Source organism: Genypterus blacodes, unplaced genomic scaffold, assembly GCF_046128005.1.
Source record: "Genypterus blacodes isolate CSIRO-AG114 ecotype Tasmania unplaced genomic scaffold, CSIRO-AGI_Gbla_v1 ptg000029l_1, whole genome shotgun sequence".
Lineage (NCBI taxonomy): Eukaryota > Metazoa > Chordata > Actinopteri > Ophidiiformes > Ophidiidae > Genypterus > Genypterus blacodes.
The window spans coordinates 4,229,081-4,255,952 of record NW_027466842.1 but is presented as its reverse complement, the minus strand read 5'-3'; the positions used below and the strand labels follow the sequence as shown (position 1 = coordinate 4,255,952).

General features: G+C 42.9%; 2 protein-coding genes across 2 annotated transcripts in view; one reads left to right on the top strand and one right to left on the bottom strand.

Annotated features, from left to right (window-relative positions):
• rb1cc1 (RB1-inducible coiled-coil 1) overlaps positions 1 to 749 on the top strand; it is a 75,285-nt gene extending 74,536 nt beyond the window's left edge. The window contains exon 20 of the mRNA XM_076144554.1: positions 467 to 749. Coding sequence (XP_076000669.1) covers positions 467 to 625 — 159 coding nt within the window. The 3' untranslated portion in view covers positions 626 to 749. The remainder of the gene's footprint in view (positions 1 to 466) is intronic.
• On the bottom strand, positions 667 to 25,654 carry sntg1 (syntrophin, gamma 1). The gene is made up of 19 exons (XM_076144555.1): positions 25,068 to 25,654; positions 18,852 to 19,167; positions 18,158 to 18,207; positions 16,814 to 16,948; positions 15,944 to 16,000; positions 15,694 to 15,751; positions 15,561 to 15,604; positions 15,128 to 15,169; positions 14,709 to 14,811; positions 13,598 to 13,680; positions 13,140 to 13,270; positions 10,360 to 10,489; positions 6,499 to 6,537; positions 4,958 to 5,074; positions 4,386 to 4,457; positions 3,119 to 3,271; positions 2,874 to 2,966; positions 962 to 1,072; positions 667 to 849 (listed from the first exon to the last, which is right to left on the bottom strand). Exons 3-19 carry the CDS (start codon positions 18,182 to 18,184, stop codon positions 667 to 669), a joined length of 1,578 nt encoding a protein of 525 aa, XP_076000670.1. The 5' UTR covers positions 18,185 to 18,207; positions 18,852 to 19,167; positions 25,068 to 25,654.
• Positions 25,655 to 26,872: the final 1,218 nt, after the last annotated feature.

Below are 26,872 nucleotides of genomic sequence, written 5' to 3'. Positions count from 1 at the left end.
GTGGGCAACTGAGATTACTCTGTATACCCACACACACCTACTTACACTGTTTCCGCTTTTTGATGTTGTCATTTAGCCTTTCATTAGACTTTTACATCGTAAACTACAATTGCACCGCTCAGTGAAGTATGCATGTAGGTCCACTCACTTCAAGTACACAAAAGTCTGGGAATATAGAAAGCATCCCTATATTTGCACATACATATCCTCAACATCTGTATGGATTTGCAAACCGTGTCAAGAAAATCTCTGTGTGGAAAGTCAAGTTATGAACCAGTTGAGGAAAACCTTCATGTCATCTTCCGAAAGAACCACATTTTCCTTGGTGATGTGTGAAATATAAGGATATCTGAGGATCAACTGAAGGATAAACTGACTTGAAAACATTTCTGAATCAGGTTTTGTGTCCATGGAGTAGCCGACCCTCCATTGGTTATGAGGTGATTCAAAGAACAGCTTGATGTTTATGTCTCAGAAATGTGATATTTCCTCAGCGATATCAGTTGTGTCACTCCAGAAGAGATCTTTCAATAAAAGAGTTCCACTACGGTGTAAAGTTATCCATCATAATGTCAGAACAGCGAGGGAAACAAACATAATCCAGTTCTGCTATCTATCATTTTAGGCCACTGCGTCTTAGAAGGAGTAAGGAGAGAACAGCCCCTGTCAAGTGGCGTATTTGAGTTTAGAAGTCTGTGAATTGAAAGAGATAGCGGCGAGAGAGGCAATCCCAGTGGTCGTTGCGTTGCCTTGACTCTCCACAAAGATCGGGTCCAGACACGCAACTTTGGCAGCGAAGAAAGCGTGAATACAATGAAGCACGGCGAAGAGGTTGGAGAACTCCAGCTCCTGTGAGACAGAATCAAACTGCAAGTCATATGGAAGTAATTCATACTCACAGCTCACGTCGACTTCTATATGACTCGGAATACAGCGATACACAGCATAATATAAGTGTTACCTTTGCTTCGATAGATTTGGAGTCTTGATTTTGGAATAAAAACTTGATCTTGCTTTTCCCGTCGTCAGATGATCCTTTCAGTTGGGAAAACTTGTACCTCCATAGAACTGCCTGTGTGGCACAAAGTGGAAATGATGGTGATTAGGTGATTATAAACTTTAAACTTTCAAACAACTAAAAATCGACTGTATTTCTTTACCTACTGCAATCTAATTTGTGGATTCCCACTTGTCACAGGGCCATGAATAATTCACACTGAAATCCAAAATGAAGCTACTGAGAGACCGGCACTCATTATGAGAAATGAACCTGTTATATTTGCCATTGGGAAATTTAACAAGCACAAATTTCACCTGAAATAACAAAGCGTAAGTGATTCAATTTGTGCTGAAGTGTATAAATAAAAGCTGCACAGTGAGCCGGCAACGACGATCTGATCCCTGTCTGACAATTCATTTCACTTTGTGTACATATTGTAATACTGCGCCGAGCACTGTGATACTTACGACTCTGTATTCTGATTGGTCAATCGCAGCAGTGGTCAATTACTGTTCAATTATTTCTTAATAATGTCATTAGCTGACAAGGAGACGTGTTAAGTTTTCAAACCGGGAGGCAACAAAACGTCAACAATAACGTCCTGAAAGACGGCTGAATGTGGCTTTTGTGGCTAATGCCGGAGAGAAAGCAGCAGTGTTTCTATACACAACAAAACCCTCAAAACTTCAAACTGGGATTTCAACTTTCAGTAAAAAGTTATTTTCAATGCAGATGAAACATTAAACTTAACTGAACTCCAGCAGTGTGAGCGCAGAATGATAACACTGCTGTTGATGTTTTGTTGATATTGCTTGGAAATGCAGTTCAAACTAAAAGTGTTTTCCGAAAAATGTGAAAAACAACTTTCCTACGACGATTCTTCCTAGCCGCTTCAACGCCACAAACTGTCAATTACACGTGAATCTTTTCATAATGTCCATATTGGCTTGTTGTTTGCATCCTGGGTGTTCATTTCCCACAATTTACATCAATTCTCTCAAACCTCGGGTGTCAGAGTCTCGTACCAGCGAATAAACCCTCTGAATCTCTTATAAATATCATGCCTGAAATGTCAGCCATGTCAGCAAAAAGTAACCTTTACTGAGCTTTGGAGGAAGTTGTTACTTCTGTTTGTTTTTGCAGCCACACTGGGTGATTTTCATCAAACTCATTAAGTCTTGGGGGCTTCGACACAGAGAAGATGTTTGTGCAGTTAATTGTGGTCCTATTTGATTATCTGTTAGTTAGAAGGAACTGTGAAACCTGTAAACACATTTCCATAAAACGTGAATAGGATAAGTGATTAGTTTGTTTGTGTTGATCTAAATGGAATTCTCAGATATGGTTTATTCGATTGTGCAGCTCTTTATAGCTGTCATTGAATTCTAATGGGCTTCTTTTTGCCAGCAGCAGCTTTAAATGATTGTCTAATCCCTTCCTGTGTATTGTTTGTAATAGCAGTTTACATATGGATTGTGTTTTGGCACGTTACTCTCTGCAAACAATATGGCAACAACATTCAATAGCCCTTGGGGGGAGGTTGTTGCTTCATATTGCAGGAATAAGAGCCAAACTCTTTCGAGAACAATATGGCAGTGCTTGTGCCCTGTTTTTCCACATAATGTGCACCAGCGGAATAGTCTGCGTATGCTCACAGACTTGGGGAACGGCCAAGATGAACTGCAGGCAAGAGTGACAGAGCTGAACTGTGGGAGCCAGCCGTCATAACAAATGAGCCCCAACTCCTAAAATGCACACACTGCAGGATGAGTTAGCAGCACCGAAGGAAGGACGGGAACGATCAGGCGCTATGATTAATTTCACCTGATGCTGTATATTCTTTTAATGCCGATAAGCAATGTCCTACACTCACCTTTGAGGCAGCGTCAAAGCACACAAAGCCCATGCTGAAGTCGATTGTGAGTCCCATGAGGTGGCTCTCCATGATACAGGCGTAGGTTTTACACTACAAAACAAGAGGACAGGAGTTACACACAAGTCTCACAGGGCCTCCGAAGCCCTTTTGCTCCTGCTGAAAATGTCACAGACGCATTTTCAGTGTTTGTGTCACTGGAACTACTTCACAATTCTCCCCACGTCGCCTGTGCAGGCACCCACCTGTATCCTCTCCACCTCCAGGAAAGTGGCCATCTGAAAAGCCTTTTCCCAGGTCAACAGCTCACACTCCAGCTCCACGCTGAAGAACATATCCTCCCCGCTCTCCGTCTGCACACTGAAGCAGTGTTTCCTCTTGTCCAGAAGGTCATTATCCTAAGAAAGCACAGTGAGGACGCCATGCTGAGTATAGATGGACAGAGTGACACAGAAAGAAGAAAGCGAGAGCAGCGAGGCGCTCTGGGGTAGAGAGCAGCTACAGAAAAATCATTCAGACTGCAGTGCAGCAAGAAAGACTGTTAGAATAGTAATATCAAGATGGAAAAAGGCTTAAATATCAATAAATTGCATTGAAGTAAACATGTATTAGCAGTAAATGTGCTCAAGTACCAAGTGAAACTGCTCTTTATGTCTTTGTGAAGCACGGCTACACATAATAGATTATTGATAATAATCAGAGTATTTCCAGTTCGCAGGACTTTCATGTCTTCCTCTTCTAGCTGAGAGAAACTCAAACTGATATGAGGATATGGGATTATTAACCTTATTGCATGTTCATTGTAAATCCTTCACCTGAAAACTATATCAAGTCAGCAGAAATATTAACAAGACAGACAGATAGTTTTTTAATTATGTATTGTGAAGTCAAACCAGGCATATTGATCCTGTTCTAGACTATCAATAGCTGTGATCTGTACCTGGATAAGGAGCTGGATCTGGTACACTAATAAACTGTATATACTTGGACACGGGGGCCAATTAATGGAATTGTTGTACAGTAACAAACGGAGCAGAAACAAGTAACACTAATGTGTGGCTGAGATGATGCTGATCCAGCAGCATGAAAATAGTTTGGATGTATCTTTAATGGGTATAGGGATAGATCTAGCAATATATATATGTGTTTATTATGGCCATTTGTTTCTCTTAAGGCCAGGATCCTATTAAAGCCATTTCCAAAAGCTAAATGGCACAGTGTTCTAGCACAGCAGTGTAATAGGTCAACTCATATCTGGTTGCATTTGTGACTCTATATGGGTGACATTTGCCTTTGGGAAGCTGAAGATATTAAATTGCAGTGAAATTCCCGCAATTCAATTCAAAATGACCTAGAAACTACTGTGACGACTACGGTCTGAACTTTGAGTGTCTCTCTGTGGGATCGGAGATGAAGGCATAAAACATGTAGCTAAGTGCATTATTCAGGTTCTATTTTACATTTTCTTAATATATCCAGTTTGACATTTCTTAGTGTAGCTCTCATACTTACCTTCAGAATCTTGGACATTATCTCATACACAGTAAAGCTTTTCTCTGCTCTGGTCCAATCCCATGTTGTCACCTGGAAACATGACATTTCATTTAAGTCTTTAAACAAAGAAAAGGACAATATATAATCAATTTAATACTGCTGCATAGACTCATCCAAGCGGAAATCATTCTTAAACGACATTTACGGCAATAGGGAGAAAAATCGTATAGGTATCTGCTTCTCCATAAGTAATATGGGGGTTTATTATACCATCAGCATGCAAAGCGCAGGAATATATTACAATATTCTATTTATATCAGCTCATCTGCCTCATGCGGGCAATTTCAGCCATCGATCAATCATTCCTCATCTCCTTTAACATCGACACTTTATCCCTCTTGTCATAATCACTTAAATAGCTGGCAGAATGTAAACAGATTTAATGATCATCATCAATCTAGAGGAAGATCAATGCGGCAGAAATGGTTTTGTGTGAGCTGCATCCAAACGTCGCTCCGGATGAAAATCTCCTGAAGGCTTTCAGATCATCAAATGATACATGAACGAGTGAGGAGTGAGGAGAAACGTACAGGAGGTCCTGAAAACTTGAAGAGTGAGGAACCCCTCAAAGCGAGGAACTTTGGTGAATACATTCGGTCCTGAACGGAGTCCTGCTCCTTTTCATCTACCCAGCCCATGTAGATAATCTGGCAAAAGGTGAGAAGAGAGAAGAGAGTAACAGGTGATAATGAAGCATCAAATGCAGACAGACAGAATTCAGAGGGGGGGACAAAAAGAGGTCAGACCAAGGTCGACATGCTAGGAGGAAGAAAGCAACACGTCCGGTGCATGTTGAGAATTGACAGCAGACTGTCAAGCATATCTCAATATCACTGCTTGTTAGAGTCTAACTGCAGATTGCGAATAAAATGTTTTGGCAGCTCGTCTGCGTGAAAAACTTTGATGGGTGGAAAAACAGGTGAGTGAGTGAGTGACAGATTCAGGGCGAGCAAGCCACTTCTAACCCCGCTCTTTAATGTCTTTAACGAAATGTCAGGTGAACTCGCACGTTTGCCAGAAAGAAAAAACAACAATTAAAACAAAAAAACAGCAGCTCCATTTTAAGAAAATACCAATTTGGCCGTGTGAGTTCAGAGCGAGAGGACTGACTGAAGGCAGATGCTTGTTTTCTGATGATTTCTCAGTGGATTGGCTTTCATGACGCAAACCCTCTTTTGCCGTTGCAATATTAACAAGATGAGGCCGTGTCCTTTTCGACTGACTGACCTTGTTACGTTAAAAGTTCAGTTTTAATAGAAGAATGAAACACAAATGCGAGTAGACTGTAGTCAGTGTGTACTTTGTGTTTATCTGCACTGCGATTACAGCAGAAGTGCAGAGGAAGACGTATGTTCATCTACGTGTGTGTGCTGTTATCCCCTTTATCACGATTAAAGTGATAACCTTATCTCTTCTAAATTCTGTTTTCACACACGTCTCCCTATTGCATTTTTCAGACATTGTTCCATGCCTGATATTGTTGGGAGAATAAAGCAGGCCGACAACTTTCGCATGGATTTATGGGAGTTATTGCTGTTTTATATATTGCTGTTATTACCCAGGCTACCATTCGGTGTCAGCGGTGAGATGAAGAAAATGTAGAAATTACGGATCGTCTTGAGATTAGAAAAACACATACATGCACACACACGTGCGCACACACTACCCCCTGGCACGCGCACACACACTACTATAGAGCAGGCTTCTCACTCCATTCTGAGAGAGTATAGATGAGGTCACTCTCTGATGTTATCACTGATTGACGGGCTGGGAGGTCGCGTGAAGCGTAATGTGACCTTCAATCGGTTAAGGATGGGCCGCACGTAGAGACTGATTGCTTAATGTGATTGTAAACTGATGGGTCATTTACATGCTTGAGTAAATCGATTTACATCAAAGGGGGTCAATTCATGCCCATCTGATTACGCTGTTTACGTGACGTTTGGAAAAGTCCATTTATTGCTTCTATTGGGCCACAATCAACATTTTAACATAGCATGTAAATGAATTCAGTCATATTTGAAACCTGAAAGCAGCAGGGGCTCAGAGTCTGCATATATTAACATCTTACCTGCTGGTTAACTGGAAAATTTCGGTTAATCTTCTTCACCTGTGAAAGAAGACATCATCATCACTAAGTCATTTCAATGAATCAGCAATTACTGAAAGAATTTATATTTAAAATATGTGTGTGAGTCTCAAGAGCAGAACACGCGATCAAAATGCGACAAACCACGAGTCACACTGTCGGTGATTGCGTCACCCACTGCAACGAGGGAATATTGTTAAAATAACTTCATTAATTCAATGTATTCATATTGTAAAATGAGACAGAATCATTTCCACATGGACCTCGGGCTCTTCCTAAAAGAAAAAGTAAAGGAAAATCCATTCTCTCAGCGGTAATAACGGCAGGGAAACTACTGTGAGAGCAGCCAAGCTTTAAATTAGAACATTCTGCTCAGATCACAGGTATCACTCCCTCCTAATCCACACCATAGCATATAACTCTGTTTCGCAGGAGGAGGACACCAAATTAAAATGTCCAAACCAGCTCCTGCCTTCCTATAGAGGCGAGAAGAATCATCGCTCCTTATTCTGAGACGTGTGTGTGTGTGCCCATGGAAGAGACAAGGAGCTCTTTAAGGCCAGATCACTGTGAAGATAGGAGGTCGGTCGCGTACATGGGAGGAGTGAGACACAAGTCATCAGTCATTAAAGCTGTTGGAGAGTTAAGAATCAACCGAAAAAAAAATAGAACAAACTCTGTCACTGTTATAGCGCCATCGTCAGGTCGACTGATATTTCAGAATGAGCCATGCCCACTCAACTTTGGCAGCCAAAATTGCTAAATAATCGACTAAAGAAATCCAAAATGGCATAAAATCTAGTCTTGAAAATCTCGATTAAATGATTTAATGGTCAGAGTGGTTATGACAGCGCCACCATCAGGATCAAGTCTGAAATCATCAACTACTTTTTGAGATAACCTCCTTTGCTTTGCACCCATTATCACATCCGGAGGGGGAGATTGGCTGGAGCTTATTTATGGCTGCACTTTGACTCCACGTGTCCCGTCCAGTATCAGAGAAGATAAATTCAACTAAAACTCAAACTACCAGAGTGACTTGTGCACACTCGTCGCATACAAAAAAACCTGCTTAATGATGTAATACGTGTCAAAAACAATGGCAGCAGACGGCAAAGTGCGAACAAACTGCATGGGCAAAGAAGAAACCCTCACACAAGTCAAGGTTTACAGACAGACGCTTGACAGGATGGCTGCTAAATGCCACTGAAGTACAGCAGCGAAAATTGCCACAGAATTGAATCAGCAGCTCTGTGACCCAATCTTTGGAATAAACCGGTCGGCTTTGCTGGGGTGGGGGAGGAGGAAGAGAAGAAGAAGAAGAAGAAGCAGGAGGGAAAACCGGAATATTTATGGCAGAACTGCCATTTAGAAACAGCTTGTATTTAAGGCAGGAGTGTATACAGTGTAACCTAGTGTACGGAGCACAAAGCCAGGACTCCTGAACACAAAACGGATGAGTCACTGCTAATGACTCACACTTCACCTCATTTCTCACGTCCAGGAGGGTTTACACTGGGAGGAAGCCAAGCAACCCCCCAAAAAAAACCCATAAAAATCTGTTGCCAACTATTAAACATGATGGCGGATCTGTGGAATGTGTAGGAATCTCGCGGGAGCCATTAGGATCTCTGCGTGAAATATTGGGGTGTTTATTTACGGGGGAAAGCTGCACCCTAAGGTGTTAACGCGGAGGCTGATGAAGCACTGTGTCAGCATGTGTTGACTATTAAAGATTGTAAGCAATCTGTCAGCGTGTGTGCGCTCGCTGTTGCACTATAATAAGCTTATACGAGGATGGATTGATAAGTCCTGAGCCTAATATTTGATGTGTTGCGGTTTAGTACATTTCAGCAAATGCCAAAGTAGCCCACGCCCGTTGATTGATAAGTTCTGAGCCCGGGCAAACATAGCTCTTACGCCGAGGTGTTTGCATGATTAATTTTTCAACATTAGTGCTTTTCTTGGCTGTCCAGAGAAACCCTTAATGGCGGACATTAAGTCACCATCTGAGGCAAAAGAGGTTCCCCGTTAAATCATTCCTCAATGTCTGGGAAGAGGTGAAGGCGAGGGCATCAAATCAGGCATGTCCCAGATGGAAGTTGATTGAAGCCATGAACGCCTCATTTGTCAATCTTGTGCAGGTCGCCGGGCATCACTGAGTATCGGTATGAGATAATAACAGTAGATGCGCCGGAGAAATTATATTCTTCCATAAAAATATTATAGCCCTCGCTCGCTTCCCTGTGCACGAGGCTGAGAACCTCTCCATCAACCCTCGTAGGTTGTTTTTCCCGCTCTGCTCATATTTTGGCTAAAAAAAATATCATGAACTCCGAAGTCCCTGCTTCTCCAGTCACAGGATATAAACATCACTAAACCTTTACGTGAACCTTTTTGCAGTTAATCTAAGCACAGAGGGGCAAGGACATTCCCACCTTTCCTCATCCTTCAACGTGCCGAAGGCCTTTCAATTCTTGGCAAAAGGTATCACATCAAACTCCACACAGTTGTTTGACAGCAATCTGATACAGATTTGCACATAATATATTTCGAAGGTGCAAGGTTGCCTGTTTTATAAGAACAAAATCAGGGGAGTGTATCAATACTGAATGAATCCACCTTATACAAATGTAATTTACAGTGCAAATATCCCTGTTTTTTCACTGTGTTTGTCTCTCCCCATCTTTTTTTCGCTTTCCAACACTGGAAGCAAAGTCTGTGCTGTCAAGGGACAACTTTGTGTACTGGATACTGCAGTAAACAATGTTCCTGTGCTGCGGAGAGCTGAACAGTGTTTTCATGAACGAGGAAGGACAGTCCAGCTGAATAGGATCTGCTCTCTTTAGAAATAATAATCAATGATGTTTCATTGAATATTAATAAAAGTCCTTGAATGAAAAAAAAAGGATTGGCTCCTTCGGTGATTCCAGAGACATTTATGTACAAAGCTCTGTCCATTCTACACAGCAGAGTCCATCTTCAGCCCATTCACACACCTACGTAAATGCCAAGGCTGTTGCTAGAAATACTCTCTCAATATTTCAGGCCGTTCTGGCAATGAGTCATCAGTGTTATGCTTAGTGTGTCCCTCACTTTGTCCACTCCAATTAGTCAGAGCTCCATTATCCCCTGACACTCTCACACAACGCTCTCACACACGGCGCCCAACACATCATTAATTTAAAACCCCTCCTGCTCTTTACTGCCGCTCACTCCCCACTGTATTCATGTCAAGTGGTGACGAGCACAACTCGCCATCAGTTACATTTTACTCTTTAAAAAATTAATTTGATACTTTACAAAAAGAATTGCAGAGGGCATTGAAAAACAGTGCATCAACAAGGAGAAACACAATGTTGTTTTGTGGGAAAGTACATTCATAACTAGAGGGCACTTTGCCTTTTTTGTTGCCGTGCAGAGTGAAAAAACATGGACTATTATTAAATTGAGATGAGAAATGAAATACATCGTCATTTGTTAAAAATATGTCAGAAGCATCGGCGGTAGTTGGATGTTTCAAGCCTTATTTGTTTATGCACAAAAATGTTGTCAATGTGCAAGTAAATCCAAATTAGCATCTGAAATAAATCGCACCTGTTCATACGATAAACAGGCCTGAATATCTTCTATTAACATTCCTGTCTTAGGTTATTAGTTTATCTGCATCTGGATCTTGATCAGGATCTGGATCAGGATCAGGATCAGGATCTGGATCTTGATCTGAGCTTCCCTGACTGACCCAAGTCTCACTTACTGGAGTCATTGTTAATGTTGACGTTATGATGTATTATGGCTCATATATGGCGGACATGCAGTGGAGAGAGAGGCATGTTTACTTACATTGTGCTTGGTGAGGCCGGATAGGTTGCTTGCTATTGCTTGAAGCCAGTCCAAGCACTCCTCAGCTGTGGGAAACTGTATGACCCCACTGCAGACGCCGTCCACAGCGATGACTTGAAAGGCATTTTTCCTTTTAAAACAATTGAAACAAATCACAAAAACATCAGGGCAACTGATTGAAATCAGCCTGACGTGAGTTTGCATGTTTTAGGCCATTAACCTCAAATTGCATCAACATCTACTTCCCAACATGTTTCAAAATGGTCCATGAAGGGTTTTTAAAAAATAGCTTATTTTAAAAATTGATTTGCTTCCTTGCAGGCAGCTGTAGTTTCCATTCATTTCTGAGCAGAGAGGAGAAAGATTAACGTAGGTGATCCATCACGGTGAACATTTTCAGTAGCTTTATTTCTTTTCTTTTTTGGGTCAAAGCTAAATTATCATCACATGCCATCATGACGCCGTACATCATCTGCCAGCATGCGGAACAGCAATAATTAGATTCAACTACTTCAGTGTGTTTCCAGTCGAAACTAGGATTATTTGGTGGTGTAATATGTTTGAGAGATCAAATCTACAAGAGAATGAATGAGGAGAAATGAAAGTTGTGACAGATTTCATGCAAATGTGTTCTAATATTAGAAAAGGCTCCTGCTCATGTTGTGTGCAGAGTTCACCACCTTTATTTCTTTACCAGGTATAGAACATATTACCATTTCAAACACTGCTCACCATTACACATATTAGTAAAACATCTTCATCAAAAGTATCTATCTTTAGCAATCTGTGTCCAACACACACTTTCACTTAATTACACTTTCCTCCAATTTCTTTCTGCTTTACCTATTTGGTTCCTCGCCGCCCGAGATGTTCTTGCTCCTATCTTCCAAACCTACAATAAAGCGCCTACAATAATCGACATTGTCTGGCTTTACATAACTCAAACTCACTTAACTTTGAGAATGATGGCAGCCTCTTCGTAACAAAGCTGTAGGACCAAACAAACAAAGGCTTGGATTCACCCGCAATCTGCAGGTCACTGCCTACACACTCTTTTGTAAGACAATCACGAATGTCTACATCCATTGTCAATGAACAAAACCCAGTGATTACAGTAGTTATGGCAAAAACAAAATATTCCCTTTTTGCATCACTTTAAACCATTCCACAGTCCATCAAATCAGACCCACGTACATATACGTTCAACCATAATCTAAAACACACACACATGCTACACAACCAGTTGTGTACACCTAAGCACACCCTCTCCTGTTTCTCCTGTGTTTATTCTTCTAAGCTTTACTAACATTCTCACTCCTGTTTCGATTTTTACCCGGTTATATTTTTTCCTCTTTTCTTCTCTATCTTTTCGAAAGCTTTCCCATTGTTATTGAGTTACACAGGAGCACATTGTGGAGCAGAATTAGAAAGAATAAGCTATAAACTATGAAGTATGGTCTAACAAAATAAATAAGTAAATAAAGCAGAATTGATTTTTGCTCTGATGGAGGACCTCTCTCTCTCCCTCCCTCTCTCCCTCTCTCTCTCTCTCTCTCGCCTGAAGGTGGTGAATCACTCCTATTACTTGAACCTATGTGATGTAACCTTCACACAATTTTCAGTTTCAGTTAATGGGCTGAAACATGCCAAACTTTATTAGGATGGTGTGATTTCATACGTGAGTGGTCCAACATCAAAACAGGCCTTTGCTGTGGCAGCTGCACAGATAACTGATCAGTTTGTTTGGTGCTAAAGGTCCATCTGCATTATCCAAACACTCGCTTCTATGATTCATATGAGCGCACTGCAGGCACATTTAGTTGAATTTTATTTCTAAATGCATAGATTGAATGACTGCAAAATCAAATGACAGCAGACGATCCACTTGAAAAGCCTCGAGTGTTACTGATCAAGTAACTGAGCTTGTCTTTGCCGTTTTGCTTTACATTCAACAAAAACCTTCTTGTTTCACTTTAAAAGCCACTTAAACATTTTGTATTTTCAGATTAAAGGGTAAAGCAACTAAATGTCATCCTAAGTGAAGCACTCACTATCCTCTTCAATCTGCCCTCATATTAACGATTATGCGGTTTAATCACTTACGGTTTATTAAAGCAGCCTTTCCTCTAATTGTGCAAATAAATGGAAATTTGAGGCATTAAATCAAGACACTTAATGGAACGTGAGGTGTGTGTAAAAATTTAAAGATAATTAAGGCCTTTTGAAGATTATTGAAAGAAAGTGGATGTGCTAATAATCACTGTAGGCATTTATTTGCTACTTTTAAGGTTGTTTTTTTTTAGCAATAATTCAATTGGTTTCCAGCACAAATGACTCTGAACCTACATTATCATATTGAATGTTGAGCCATACCAAGTGTTTAGACTTTTTGTGCAAATGATTTTTCGGCAAACTTAGAATAACAATTCTTTTTCGGATTATGACATAAAAAGCCCACACCTGCAATTCTGTTAGCATGGAGCCATATTTCCTTAAATAAGACAGAAATAAACTTTAAAGGTCAGAATCTTCACTTTGGCAGGTAGTTGTTCACATAATTCAAACATTTTTATGAGCCATGCGATATTCATAACAAATGATGAGGATAAGCTGTTTTTGAAAGCTGTGAGCTGAAGTCCTAGGACTAAATGATGTCAGCACTCCAACGTGGCTCCTATAGAAAGAGCAGACGACACTGACACTGACACCAGAAGCGTCAGTTCTGGAACACACACGGTATAGAGCTCTGTTTTTGACAACGACGAGTTCCCTCAGCTCACCTGCAGACGTCAGATCCTGGGACGTACTGTGACAGGCGCGAGTGGAGCAGGGGAATAAGGCGCAGGTCCACCCATCTCTTCTCCCAGCGCAGACCCGGGGATGTGGGCCAGGACGAGCAGGACAGCGTGTCCTGCAAGAAGTGCGAGACACAAATTCAAGAGGAGCTCGCCGCTGTTCACCTCAGCACACTTCAAACAGCTGACGTGTCAAGTGGAGCTGGAGGCCCCGGCGCCGTATGAGCACGTGCCAGGACGAGCACGCTCTGCAGCGGAGGAGGAGGTGGCTGATTCACACTTCTCAAAGATAAAGATAGAGTGTCCAGATTATCGGCAAGCGCTGACAGTTGCATGGAAACAACTTTCTGACATTTGGAGCTCTTCCACACGGTTTGGGAGGGAGAGTTATATAATCAGCCAGGCGAGTTAAAGCTTAATGAAAGGAAGGAGAAAGGCCTTACTGTGTTGTTGGGGTGGTAGTTCAAGTGCAGACCACTGTCGCAAAGAGGAGAGGAGGTCCCACTGCTGTGATCACTGGGAATGCCTGAGAGAAGAAGAGGGGCGCATGAAAAAAAAAATCTTCAAAACTTTTTTCCATCTATTTCACGGTTTGTAGCCACAGTGAATCAAAGCCATCACTTTGTTCTCCTGCAGGCTGTCTGCTCCATCCAGTCTGAAACCTGCCCACGGGTTAGATGTCTATTCATGGGGCTTTTATAAGCGTATAACAGGATTTTATAAAAGCACTCATGTCTGATGAAAAGTTGACGCGTTCACATCATCAACTGCCCAACAACGATCGGCATCAAAGTCTTCTTTTTGAGACAGATCAATGCAAAAATGTCAGCGGCGGCTCGTGTTTGAACCTTAATATAGAGTCTTGTTTGCTGTTAATGTTCTTGATATCAGCTATTAGTTGAACATTATTGAATTATTGCCCACAGCGCTAACTTTAAATAACTCCCTACCTGTTCAACCCCTGCCTAAACCCCGCCCACTTCTGAGGCATGATTGGCAGTAAAAGTAGCAAATCATCTCGTGGTGGGTTTTTTTGGGGGCCCGCTGAAAGGTATCAGATGCAGCAGCACCGCCGTGCAAAGTCATTTCCTTTACAGACACGTCAAAAGTGCCATTCTACTTTGATTAAGGCGATAAACCGATCAAGTCAAACATCAGGTAAACACCATAATCGCTTCCAAATTGGCTTAATTGCGTATTGTGTGTCGCAAGTGACATTTTGAGATCATGCAGTTGTAAATCAATTCAGTTCAATCATGTAAACGATCCATTGGGTTATAATCAGTGTGATCATTCTCCTCATTCACTCCCTTGCCGCTTGTGCTTTCCCTAAATGACTCATCCTATTCATTCCATCAATTTTTGAGTGTGCGTCTAGACATCCTGACAGCGAGAAAACTGCTTCTTTTTTTGTGTTCTGTCTATTTAAGACGCCCTCCCTCCCTGAAAGCCAAACTCTGCTCCAATCAGTCATGGCAGACTCCACGCCTGTTCGCTACACTCGTCCTGTTGGTGTGTGTGTGTTAACCAGGTGCGATACATTTGGGCTCTTACATGTGCAGTCCTCACACAGGGGCAACTTCAGGAAAGCAGGAGTCTTCTTCAGGAACGCGACAGTAAGCGTCACTTCTTCTCCGGCGTTCCTTAAAACCTGGACCTGGATCATAGACACAGGAGGAAGAGGGGGGAGGAAGAGGAAGAGAAGGAGGAAGAGGGGGAGACGGGTATTTTTGAAGCTGCATCCAGCAAACTTTTCTCGCTTCCCTGCTCCTGCCAGCTTCTCCACAAGTTTGGAAAGAGGCAAGATGGAGTGTTTACAAAGCAGTCAAGTTCCATACCATATTTCACTGTATTTAGTGTTGGAACAGGAGAAGAAGCTTTACGCGTCATTAGATAAAAATCGCAGCGAGACAAGATAAGCTGTTCAAAGAGCTGCTGCAAGTGTAATAAAAATATCAGATATGACAGCTTACCACTTCCTCGTGGCGATAGCTCCGAACGTTTATTCCGTTTATCTAGAAACAACAGTAACAGGGTGACTGTTAAATAATACTTCTGGCAACCATATCACTGGGTTTCTATCTGTAAAATGATAAATGGTACAAGAACAGTAACTGCCATTGCATCTGCACTAAAGACTGTAAACAACACAGTACAGACTGGGGTGGGGGTGTGAAGGCTTCCCCTGCAGTGGACGGGCTGAGCAGGAGAAATTCTTTTCTGCCGAAATACATGTGAGAAATAAAAGAGTCTGGATGTGACATTTACCATGGAGACCTGGTTAATTCTTCAGCGCTATTCTGTTGACATTTGGCATATGAAATATTAAAGACAGAGTCTGTGTCACTTCTGCAGAGGAGGCCGTGAGTGTAAACAGGCATTACGTTGACTTTTTTGGCATTTTACCTGAAGGATGCCGTCGCCGATGAAGAGCAGCCCGGAGAGTTCAGCTGGAAGCAGAAAATTCACTTAAGTCAAAACACAAAAAAACTCCCGGGAGAGTGAAAGGAGTCGTGCGGCGTCGAGGGTCAAAGTTCACCTTTTTGTTCTTTTGATATTTTTGAAATCACAACAGGGATTTTATGCTCCGCTCCGCCCTGGGAAATAAATGAAACAGCGTTACGGCCCGATATGCATCACAAGCACACAGAGAGAGCAGCTCAATATTCACCGACTCCCTCGGCTGCTGCTATTATTGCAGTTTGACAGGAGAGCGATCAATAACATTAGGTCAGAGTGAATCTAAAGAAGTTGGGAGGAGTGGACTGATCAGTTGAGATCTAAATTACCTTTATGCTCAAGCCGAACCCTCCAATCGTCTGTCTCCTGATTGTCACAGTCCTCTCCTGGAGAAGAGGCAGAGGCAGAGAGAGGGAGTGAGTGTCGCGGGTTTGAAGCCCACGGGAGCAAACAAACGGGGGAAGAAGGATCCTCGTGTCAAAACAATGTAGCCGACGTGCAAATCAGCCGACACGCCGCTCTGACAGCCAAATATTGAACAAAGTTTCACGTCTTTATTGCCTCTGTCAATGAAGTCCTGTTTCCATCTGTGTATTTGTTTCCAAGCTGGATTCCTCAAATAGTCCTGAACTGAATTCTTAAGTCAAATAAAGCAATTGAGCCCGATTTTAATTATTGTTGTTTGTTTCTCTGGTAGGTAAGTAAGTAAGATTTCACATTCACACACATGGCAACACCAGAACTATCAATATGATCAAAAGAGAGGAAGTTTATTGGAGTTTGTCAGACGTTGTTTTGATAAAACCTTTACTTTGAATAGGCTGAATAAAATAAAAGCTAAAAATCTAACCTGGATTTGTTAAAAGGGCAGAATGAACTAAGATGCTGAGGTTGTGTGGGCGCCTCTGTGTCTTCCCCCCCTTTTTTTGTTAATTGGTAATCAGGTTTCCGCCAGCATGGAGCGCTTCCCTCCGTTGACTTTGAGCAAAATGATGAATTGTGCCATTTTGCGAAAGGTCACGGGCACGAGGCCTCAGCTGGGGTTTTCCAAGAAACAGTCAATTTATTAACGCGAGGAGAAAGAACGACACCCTGAGCCGCCGCCTGACTTATGATGTGGATTTAACCTGAGGCGGCTTTGCTTTCGCACAAACACGAGGTGATTCGGTAATCATGACGTGACAGACTGAGTTACTTACGCTTGAGTAGAAAGGCTCTCCCGACACACAGATGACATCTTGTTCTTGAATGGTCAGAATATCTTTTGCCAAGTGCAGTCGAATATTAAACGGCTCCTCATTACCTTCTTGCATCAAATAAATCCCAGTCTTTGTCTGCGCGGAGTCAGAGAGATAAAATCATTCATCATTCCTCCGTGACCAAATTAACTGGCCGTGAAATGAAATGTCATTGAGAATACGGCGTGCGGAATGAACGCAGAAATTATGACATAGTGGTGAAATCTGTGAGTCTGTTGTCTTTACTACTCGTCCTGTTAAAGCTTAATCTGAAACAAATGAGTGATAAACAAGCAATTAGACAGCAACGTCGAACAGTTGATGTATGGGTTTTGATACTGAGTAGATAATCAGGATGTAAAACAAGCATTTTTCATCTTTTTACAACCGCACCTCGGGAAAAAAGGTCGACCGCCCGGCGAGAACTACATCACCTCATTGATTCTAAGTGCAGAACCGCTGATGATGGCAAACGAAGAAGCTGTGAAATTAAGTGGAGTGGAATCAAGCTTACATTAGAATTTTTACCCTGCATTAAATGAGCGAGTGTGAGAACTGCACGTTTCTCAGCAACCATTTAAAACATGCTAATCTGCACGCATTTGCATTCTGCATATCCTTCCCCTCCCCGAGCTAATTACGATGCCTGTCCTGTCCTTGACTTGCAGCAAAAAAAAAAAAAAAAAAGGATCTAAATGAAAGAAAGAACCACCTTCACCTGACAAGATTACTAATAGAAAAATGCACCAATGTCATCATTACTGTCACAGCGGGGGGACGCACGCAGTCATCAGTTAACAAAGACACCGCCTGCCTGCTATTCTTAGAGAGACAATGCGCGTGCCGGTGTCCAACCTCAACAAAGACTCAAGTTTGTGGAGAAAATTGTCTTTCAACTCTAATGAGGAGCGTGAACGTGAACAAATGAGCCTCCACCTGCAGCGCCGCGGTGGGGAAATGGAACAGGGACGTGAATTCACATGATTTTTCAAGAAACGTGTGTGTGTTCCCGAGCCTGAGAGTCATTAGCAAGACAAAATAAGGGCAGCAGACGGGGTCTCACGTGGCTGAGCATTGGTCCACTCGATGTAACGCTTGCCTTGTACGTAATTGGCCCTCGCTCTGATCCCACTCCATGTTTTGCTTTTACTCTCCCATGCTAATACCCTCTATTAACATCTACGTTATCATCTCTATATGCACAAGACATGCAACAAGGTTGGCTCTTTCACATGCTTTCAAGTGCTGGGGCTCATTCAGAGATGGATAATGATACTGAAAGATGATATAATAAATCCTACCAACCTCTTCATTTGAAGTCTTGAAATCCATGTGCTATTATGCAGTGAGGGATCCTGCGACGGAAGAAAAAGAAGGATAGTGACACGACTCCGACTCGTGTTGGTGCGTATTTGTAATTGACTACATTGTTAACAGAACACCTGCTTTCATTATACATGCGTGTTTCTCAATAGGAACCGAGAACGGAAAGAATGGGACTGAGAACGGAGAAGAATGGATTTTTCATTGCAATGTGCCTCCTTTAAACTCAATTCCGCAAGAGGAAAAACGCCATTGAGCAATCTCTGGAGAAAACAGGACACCATTAAGAAGCAATGAATTATTCATTAGCAAAGGTGAGAACTCAGGTATTGTAATAAATGTTTCAGTATCAAATCTCGTGCTGGTGGCGACATGTTACAAATGTGTGGTATGCTGTCAGGAAGATGATAAAAACAAGTTATACAAGAAGATGCTGCAGAGGTGAGTGTGGTGGTAAAACAGGAGAGGCACAGATTTAAATCATCTGACTTTCTTTACAGATACACAAGTCGTCTCGCAAAGAGCTTCACAGGCCCTCATCTGAATAAACCAGTTCCACTCGGCTCTAATCAAACGTGACTGCCACTTGACTCACCAAAACGTCTGAAGAAGATGGAGGCTCACACTCCAAATGACATAGAACCCGAGCGGCATAAAGGGAGCTTTAGAGGCTTACCTCAGTAGAAAAGCCCCCAGCTCTTCCTGTGGTGAGATCTAGCCATCTAGCAGTGAGTTGATCCCCGATCTGAGCCGTCGCAGAGGGCCTTCCCAAATCATGGCTGTCAGATGGAGCGAAGCTGTCACCTCTCTGGACTGCGGCTGTCGCAAGAGGAGGGGGGCGGATTATTCTCAGAGGAGCCCGCCGAGCAGTGTGAGGCGATCCTTAAGTGAGGTTTCAGTCCCGACAGCACCCCAGATTTGTGGCCGCGCCGCAGCAAAAGTGTTATTGCTGTCTTGATTAGTCTTTTAAGTCCAGCAGCCAATAGCAAGAGCTGCAATAAACAAACAAAGTGGTAATTCCTCATGCATCTCCAAAGTTAATGCAGTGAACAGCGATGTTTTGCAGAGACAATTGGGGATGAACCTCTAGCGAGTATGAGTGAAAAGATGTGTTCTACTGGTGACAGCAAACACTGATATGTGCGATGTCAACAGAACTCTGTGGGATGCTGCATCAGATGTTCACAGCTTTATTTCACAAATAAGTAAAAGGAGACAAAAAAGGAAAAGTTAACCCCGAAAGTGTGAAAGTTTTGCTCAATCGATGGCGACCGTTGTAAACACCTGTGGATTGAGTGTATGGAATCCAAAATGCAATTAATTCCTATTCTTCCATTTTCTCTTAGTTCAGCCACCAAGCGGAAATGATGCTTTCAAAGCCTTTATGCTCCTTAGATGCAACCTTGAGAGATTCATCTCTGCAGTCTGCACGGGTGGCTCACTTCAACCGCTGCCGCTACTGTCATTGTTCGCAGGGATTACAGATGTATGCATAGGAAGCATAAATTCACGCATCAATTATTTAGCTGTGATTATATATTTAGAATGTATTTAATGAAATCTGAAAACGTCTCCCGCTGAGAACAAACACAATGAACCCTGAAGCGATACCGCGAAGCTTTAAAGCATATTAATGTAATCAAAAGAATCTGATTTGCATTTAAGAGCACCAAGTTACAGTCAAATTCCTCTTCTGTGACATCATATCATTAATATATATTATTCATCATACATATTACTTGCAGTGTATTAACAATATAATATGTAATATGTTCAAATGTATGTGTATTGCATCCTTCCATATATTCTAATATTACACATCTCAAAATGAGGGAAAGGAGCAAAGAGCACAGCAGGATATGTACGATTACACTGTATAATTGTGGAGTTCAATAATCAATCAAAAACGTCAGATGACATCAATGCAACTGTGCCAGCAGAACTATAAATGACTGCAATGTGTGAAAGCAAAGTAATCCACTTTGATCAATTATGTTTCAATATATTTCAGGCATTCAAGTTTTGCACTTAATGGAAAGTGAATTAGAAAGAAGTTTTGTCTGCTTCCCTCCCCGCACCTACATTCTAAACTTGTATCTGACTGATGAGCTCTTGGTGATTGATGAAAAGAGCCATGGTGGCATCATTTGTGGACCTTATCTCACAATGAAGCCGTGCGTGTGGTCAGCTCCAAAGCGCTCTGAGACGAGCACTTTGTCTTCTCCCTCATGCACTCGCTGTCAGCTCGCTTCCCTGCGAGGATCCACGAATAAATAGACGGAACCCTTTGTGCCTTTTAAGTTGAGTCAGCGCAACTCCATCACTGCGACATCAGACATTTTAACTGCTGCCAATTTGCCACGCCGTGTTTTTCAAATCATATTCTTGTCATTGACACAATGGCAGGCGACTGCAAGAGAGCAGCAGCACGGTGAGATTGCCTGGATGAGGCGTAGACGGTGATGGTGACATCTCCATCTCTTCCATGTGAGGACAGCTGTGGCCCATACAGGATGATGAATGGCCGTTTCAACGAGCAGGTGGAGCAGCTGCCTGCAGTGCACTCCAGCAAATACACTTTTATTACTTTAAAACTGAGATAGGTTTCATTTATGCTCACTTGTTCTGCGACCCTTAAACATATGGCGACGGGAAGTAGAGCTTTTATTTGAAGTGATGCCCATAGATATTCTTTTTTGTGTTTGTTTTTATTTATTTTTTGTGTTGAAAAAGAGCCATGCTCAATATCAGAACCACTACAGCGATGGAGAACACGATGCACATGTGTGTGAAAACACAATGAAGTAGAGTTTACACCCACCAGTCCTCATCGCATGGCTTTAATTGGAGGAGCAGTGTTGAATTTTCAGCAGCCATGCCTGTTTCTTTTCACCTGATAATTTGGATGGCACATTAATAAACATCCCCCTTGATCTTTCTCTGGTAGTAGAGGAGCTTGTGTCAAGAGGCGACTGTTTGCGCTGTAATTACAGAGTGCATCTTGTATTCACCGGCGTGCTCCCCGCTCTGAGAGTACACGCCGAAAAATGATCGTTTGTGTCACATTTTCAATTCTTTCAGAGGATTCGTTTCAAAAACATCTTTCATTGCATTATGGCCTAAGTCAGTACGTGAGACCCAGTGACATCCAGTGGTGCTCTGCCTGCCAGATGCTCATGAATGATGGGCGCAGAGGTAAATTAATGATGGACACATTTATAGACTGCGATCCTGACCTGCCTGACTGTGATTTATATTTGTTGGCAACAGAGTGCCACCAGTTATCAGACGGGTGCCAACTTAAATCTATGGGATTCATTTCAAAAACTGTTTCCCCCACGAGATCACTGGATATGAGAGTGTAATGAAATACAGTTAAAAGGCTGTAAAGACTAACTTCCGAGGTCAGGCGGAGCTGCGGCCTGTTTTTCTTTACTGACATGCTCCTTAATGAGTGGAATCCATTTTTCTATACCATAATATTGCGTATAAGCCTGTGGGTGTATGGATTTTGCAAGTCAAGCATGTTATCTTACATGAGTATCTTAATTAGGTCATTATACTACCTGGATTAACAATGTTCATTCTCCTAATTGATTTTTTAGATTAGAATAGAAATAACACGTTCAGATGCATATGCCTCATACTGTACTTGCTGTCACTTGTGCAGATCGCAGAAAAGGAGCTAAATACTCAACTATGGAGAAGTGTAGGGTCTGGAAATGGCACCACGCTGTGTGTGGAAAACATGAAAGGATTATGCAGCTCAGCACACTGCTGAAGGGTGGACTCGACTTGAAATGAAGCTGCACAGTCTGTTCAAGTACTTACATGTGAAGCAGGGAAACACAACTCTTAAAATGAGCCAATTGCTGTAACTGATTTTCTCTATTAAGTCAAATTGCGTGACACCAGACAAATTCCCTATCTGAGGAATGTGAAACCAGCTGTGGAATTAATAACTTTTAAAAACTGCTTAATGTCATAGGAGATGAGATGATTTAATTTACCTAATTTCCTGGAAAACGTGTGGTGTGTGATTCCCTGACTGCAGTGTGCATAAGTAACTGCTTTAAGTGAACAACAAGGTGAACTCTGACGGCCATTTTTTTTCTGCCTTCATAAGCAAAAGTGTGAAGTGAGTTAATTGCTGCTTGCGGCTATTTGCTATTCACAGGTTGAATGAATTGCAAATGTTCCAAGGAAACACAATTTACAGCGTCGGAGACCGTCCTCACGCACGCTAGGTGTCAAGGTAACAGCGTTTAACGAATAAGCAACCACGATTCACATTAATCAAACCTGACCTAAAATTGTCCGGCCTGGACTACTTACAGATTGTAAAGACGTGGAGGGAAACAGAGCGGAACTGCAGGGGCGGAGGTATGGATTCTGAGCTCTTTGTCACTTGTATGTAAAGCAGCGAGCGTGCATCATAAATCACTACGTATCATCTAACACCTTATTGGTTTTCTTTGGGTAGTAATCACCCTCGACTGGCTTTCACTGCTCTGGTTTGTTGCAGTCCTGACCCTCTAAATCAGACGGGCTGCTATATGAGGTGCATATAAATGAGTGTTGTGTCTTCTGTCTTCCTCCGCCATGAGAGTTTGGTGTGCATTCGCTTCATTAGCCCTCAGCCTCCACTAAGACACACTGGTAATGGCTTTCTCTCTCTCTCTTCTCTCTCTCTCTCTCTTTCTATTTTCTTTTGCATGACAGTGACTTTCCAGGACGAGACACTGACAATTCCCTGCACGCCGACTGAAATATCTACAGATTCTGCACATTCATCAAACAGCAGTAAAAGCACGAGTCACCTCCCCTCTCCTTCCCTTCCCCATCCACTGCAAAATTCAACATCTGGAACAGTTTGCACGGATGGTTGGCCGAGCTATTCCTATTTAAAAACCCAGTGAAACATCAGGTGTGATGCAGTTTGCAGCTCTCCCTCAGCTGCCTGGCTGTGGGGCTGCACTGTAATGAAAAGGAAGTGTGGCCAACCTTACACTGACACACTGTAGGCTCTCCCAGCTGCCCTTTTCCACGGAACAGCAGCTGGAAGAAAACGTTAAAGGAGCACTCTATTTTGGGATACCTAATTGTTTTGTTTAAATACACATAAAGGGCCCTGGCGCTATGCGGAAAGCACCAACAGGACTATACACTCTCTACACTATACACTCTCCTGCGTCCTCATAGCTGATTTGACGCTTTGCAGTTTTCTGATCACAGCAATTCCTTCTGTGGTCAAAATAAGCCGCTACGGTGTTGATAAGATCTGAGTTATGCTCCAGTTTCACACCAAATCATTCAATATTGATAACAACTATCTAACGAGCTATTGGATGACACCAGGGGGTGTGTAACAACACTTTGAATGTGTAAACATTCATAATTGATGTCAACGTGTACACATTCCACTGTTTGCAGAAACGCCTCAGGACGATTCATCCCACTTGTGCATTTTAAGACATTTATCCGGTCAGGGTTTTTAAATGACCCAGTGGGATTGACTGGAAGCAGAAGCAGTGGATTAGTAATTACCTCAGCAGGGGAGGTAAAAGCATGAAGAGGCAGCAATGTCGCTATAGATACCATAACGTGTAATGTCTGCATGTATTTACCACGGCGTCCTTGTCCTAAATGTGAGCCGATCCAAACAGCTGCACGGTGCAGAATGGAGGCCGGAGTCAAGCACCTGACATATCCAGCAGATGTGACTGACACCATTTCACTCAGGCCTGGTTCTCTGCCAGTGTATCTCTGTCACTTGGCCAAACTGATCATTGATTTAGGACATGAGCAGAATGGGAGGGGAGGCTGTGCTCGCACTCGGTCATAAAATCGTCAATGACATGTCAGCATCTTGCCTTCTGTGGGAAGTGAGACCTCCAGTACATCAAACAGATTGCTCCTGACCTCTGACCAGCGGACGGAGCGGCTCAGCTCCCTGTTAGACCCGTATGGACAAAGTGCTCCCTATGCTGGTGCCAAGGAGATATATCTGAAATAAATGGGTATGCAACGCTCAAGAGATACTCCAGCCTGATTCAATAACTCAGCAGGGTTCTTTAAACAAACTGCACTCACAGACTTTGTCACCTTCATTCCCATAATGAGAAGAAACCAGCCTCCCTGTGCTTCTTGCCACATCTGAACCTGCAGTTTATAGTTAGAGGAGCAACATAAATTCTCTGCAAACCCCCCTGGAGGATTCAGGAGCTCTCTGTCAGGCTTATAAAACACACTGGACCTGCAAGGCTGTGGGTGAAATACTCACCCAAGTTTCGGGATGGACGTTGCTTCGGGGGTTATTCGAGGATTGAGAAACAAAAAGGGTGCTGACCCGGTGATTTGTGATCCACTGGGTGCAATTTTAAGGCGTAAATCTTGTTTTGTTTTGAAAGTATAGGGACGCTGGTGGTGGTGGGGTTTTGGTGGCAGTCAAGCAGCCACAGCACTTCTTGGTGGCTCTTAAATGCTGCACTGGGCTGGTGTGGAGCGACTGCGGGCGCTGAAGCTGAAGCAGAGGCGAATGTAAAGCTTCCTGCAAAAATAAAGGAGGGGGGGAGGGGGGTGGGGGGGCGCATATTCCCTGCAAATCACACAATAACGGAGCGCTCTTTCATCTCATCATCAGGCCAGATTGAAGTGCACAGTACACCCCCCCCCCCTCCCCCCAACACAAACGTGACTATAACAGGATGTGGCTGCTTCGTTATATTCACCGGATCTTGTAGGTGCATGGTACATAACGAAATGCGCAGCAGCAGAAAAGTGCCCTACAGATGGATTATTGTTGCATTTCATTAACCAGAGTCATTAACTACCTACATCACGCAGTGGAATATGAAGCGTTGGGAGATGGGGACAGATCTGTTCGGCTTACCTGGTTTTAGTAACAGGTGGTGATGTCTTATTAGATCCCTTCGGACGCGAGCAACATTCCCTCTTCTTCCTCTCGTTGTTTTTTAATTTATGCAACGGCTCCTAAAACATCTCTGCGAAAACACAATGTATCCCTTGTGGCAGCATCGCCCACACGGCATCCTGGTCCACTACACTGTAGCAATGTGGCAACAAAACACACACACATACACGCACACGCACACACGCACACACGCATAAGCTCCGACGTCGATGAACGAGCCCCGGTGAGTTTAACGTAACGTGCAAAAGCCAGATTTAGTCCATATTTCCTGGGCAACCGCCTGGTTCAGTTTCAGCGGCTCCTCTCCGTCGTCTTCCTCCCCGGCAGCGCGCACCGGTTCCGCGGCTCCTCTCCGGCTCCGGCTCCCTCCTCTCTCATCGCGCCGCTGCCAGCAAGGAAAATGACTGGAGCTGGAAATCACATGCGGGGGGTTTAACGCACAACGCGTCAATAGGCTCCGTTTACCCACAGACGCCCGCACAACTCCGCTCCATCAATATTCAATGGAGACACTTTCTCCCTCTGTGTCTCTCTCTCTGTGCGTGTGTGTGTGTTTGTGTGTGTTTTAGAGATGCTCCTCACTGCTGATATTTCACTTTTTTTTTTGGCATTTTGCATGATATGTGCGCGCACTGCGGTTCTCGCTTCTTCATTTTGGGATTCCTAAAAGGTTTGTCCGCACACTTATGAGCATCTGCGACATAAAAGCTCATGAGAAAAAGACACATTCTCCCTTTTAGGAGGGTTTAAAGTTGCTCTCACTACTGTGGTTCGCATTTAGAGCTGAATACCACAGTGAATAGAGCTTGATGGATAAGTGGACAAACGTAGCAGAGGTGCATATTCTGGCCTGCTAGGGTTAAAATGTTGTAAATGTTACAACTGATAAATGAATTTCATTTGACCTGAGCTGAGTCTGGAGATATGATGAACACAGAACACACATTTCCATCTCGTCAAGTCATTTTGTCTGTTTAGTGGCCCTGAACGTGTGATTTTCCTCTCTAACAAGTGGAAAAACTCTCATCTCTGTCCAATACAAATCATTCTGTCAGTGTCAGGATAGTAAAACTGAATTAAGCAGATCACTGCACTTGAGACTCCCATGCTTGATTGTCATGGGCTCCATTTGAATTGAGTCCTTGATAATCCACACTCACTCTGTCGACAGCAAACATTTGTTTACAGGATTAGTTTGGGGTGAAAGAAATCAAATGAGAAATAAAAAGCCCTAACTCAATGAAAGACTTTTCAAAAGCCATTTTTAGAGGCTCCACGTGATCTCCTGACTTACACACACACACTTGCTGTACACATGTGTTCACTGTACTTGGAGTCTTAATCCCTAAGGCTTGTGAGCAGCTGCACAGGTTGAGCAGGTGCATGCGCTTGATTTTCTAACCATAAAGACTCCACTGTGACACACACATGATGCGCCAGCTCCTCTGACGCTCGATACCCGCCTAAGCTCTACGTCAGGGAAAGCGTCTCTTCAGAAGGTGAAATCTAGGACAAGATTGACCCCTGGGACCTTAACAGCCTGGAGCCCAATACAGATCAGTCCAGCCCAGTCCAGATTGCAGCCTCACACTGGCCGCCATGCCAAGGGGGAATGGTGTAATTTAGAGATAATATATGGTTGTGCTCAATGACTTCACAATTCATTATACGGCAGCAACCCCTTTTATGCTACTTTGCTTAACTGTGAAGCTGCAAACCAAGAGCTAACACACACTCAGGTTTATAGCTTTATTTTGCTTTAT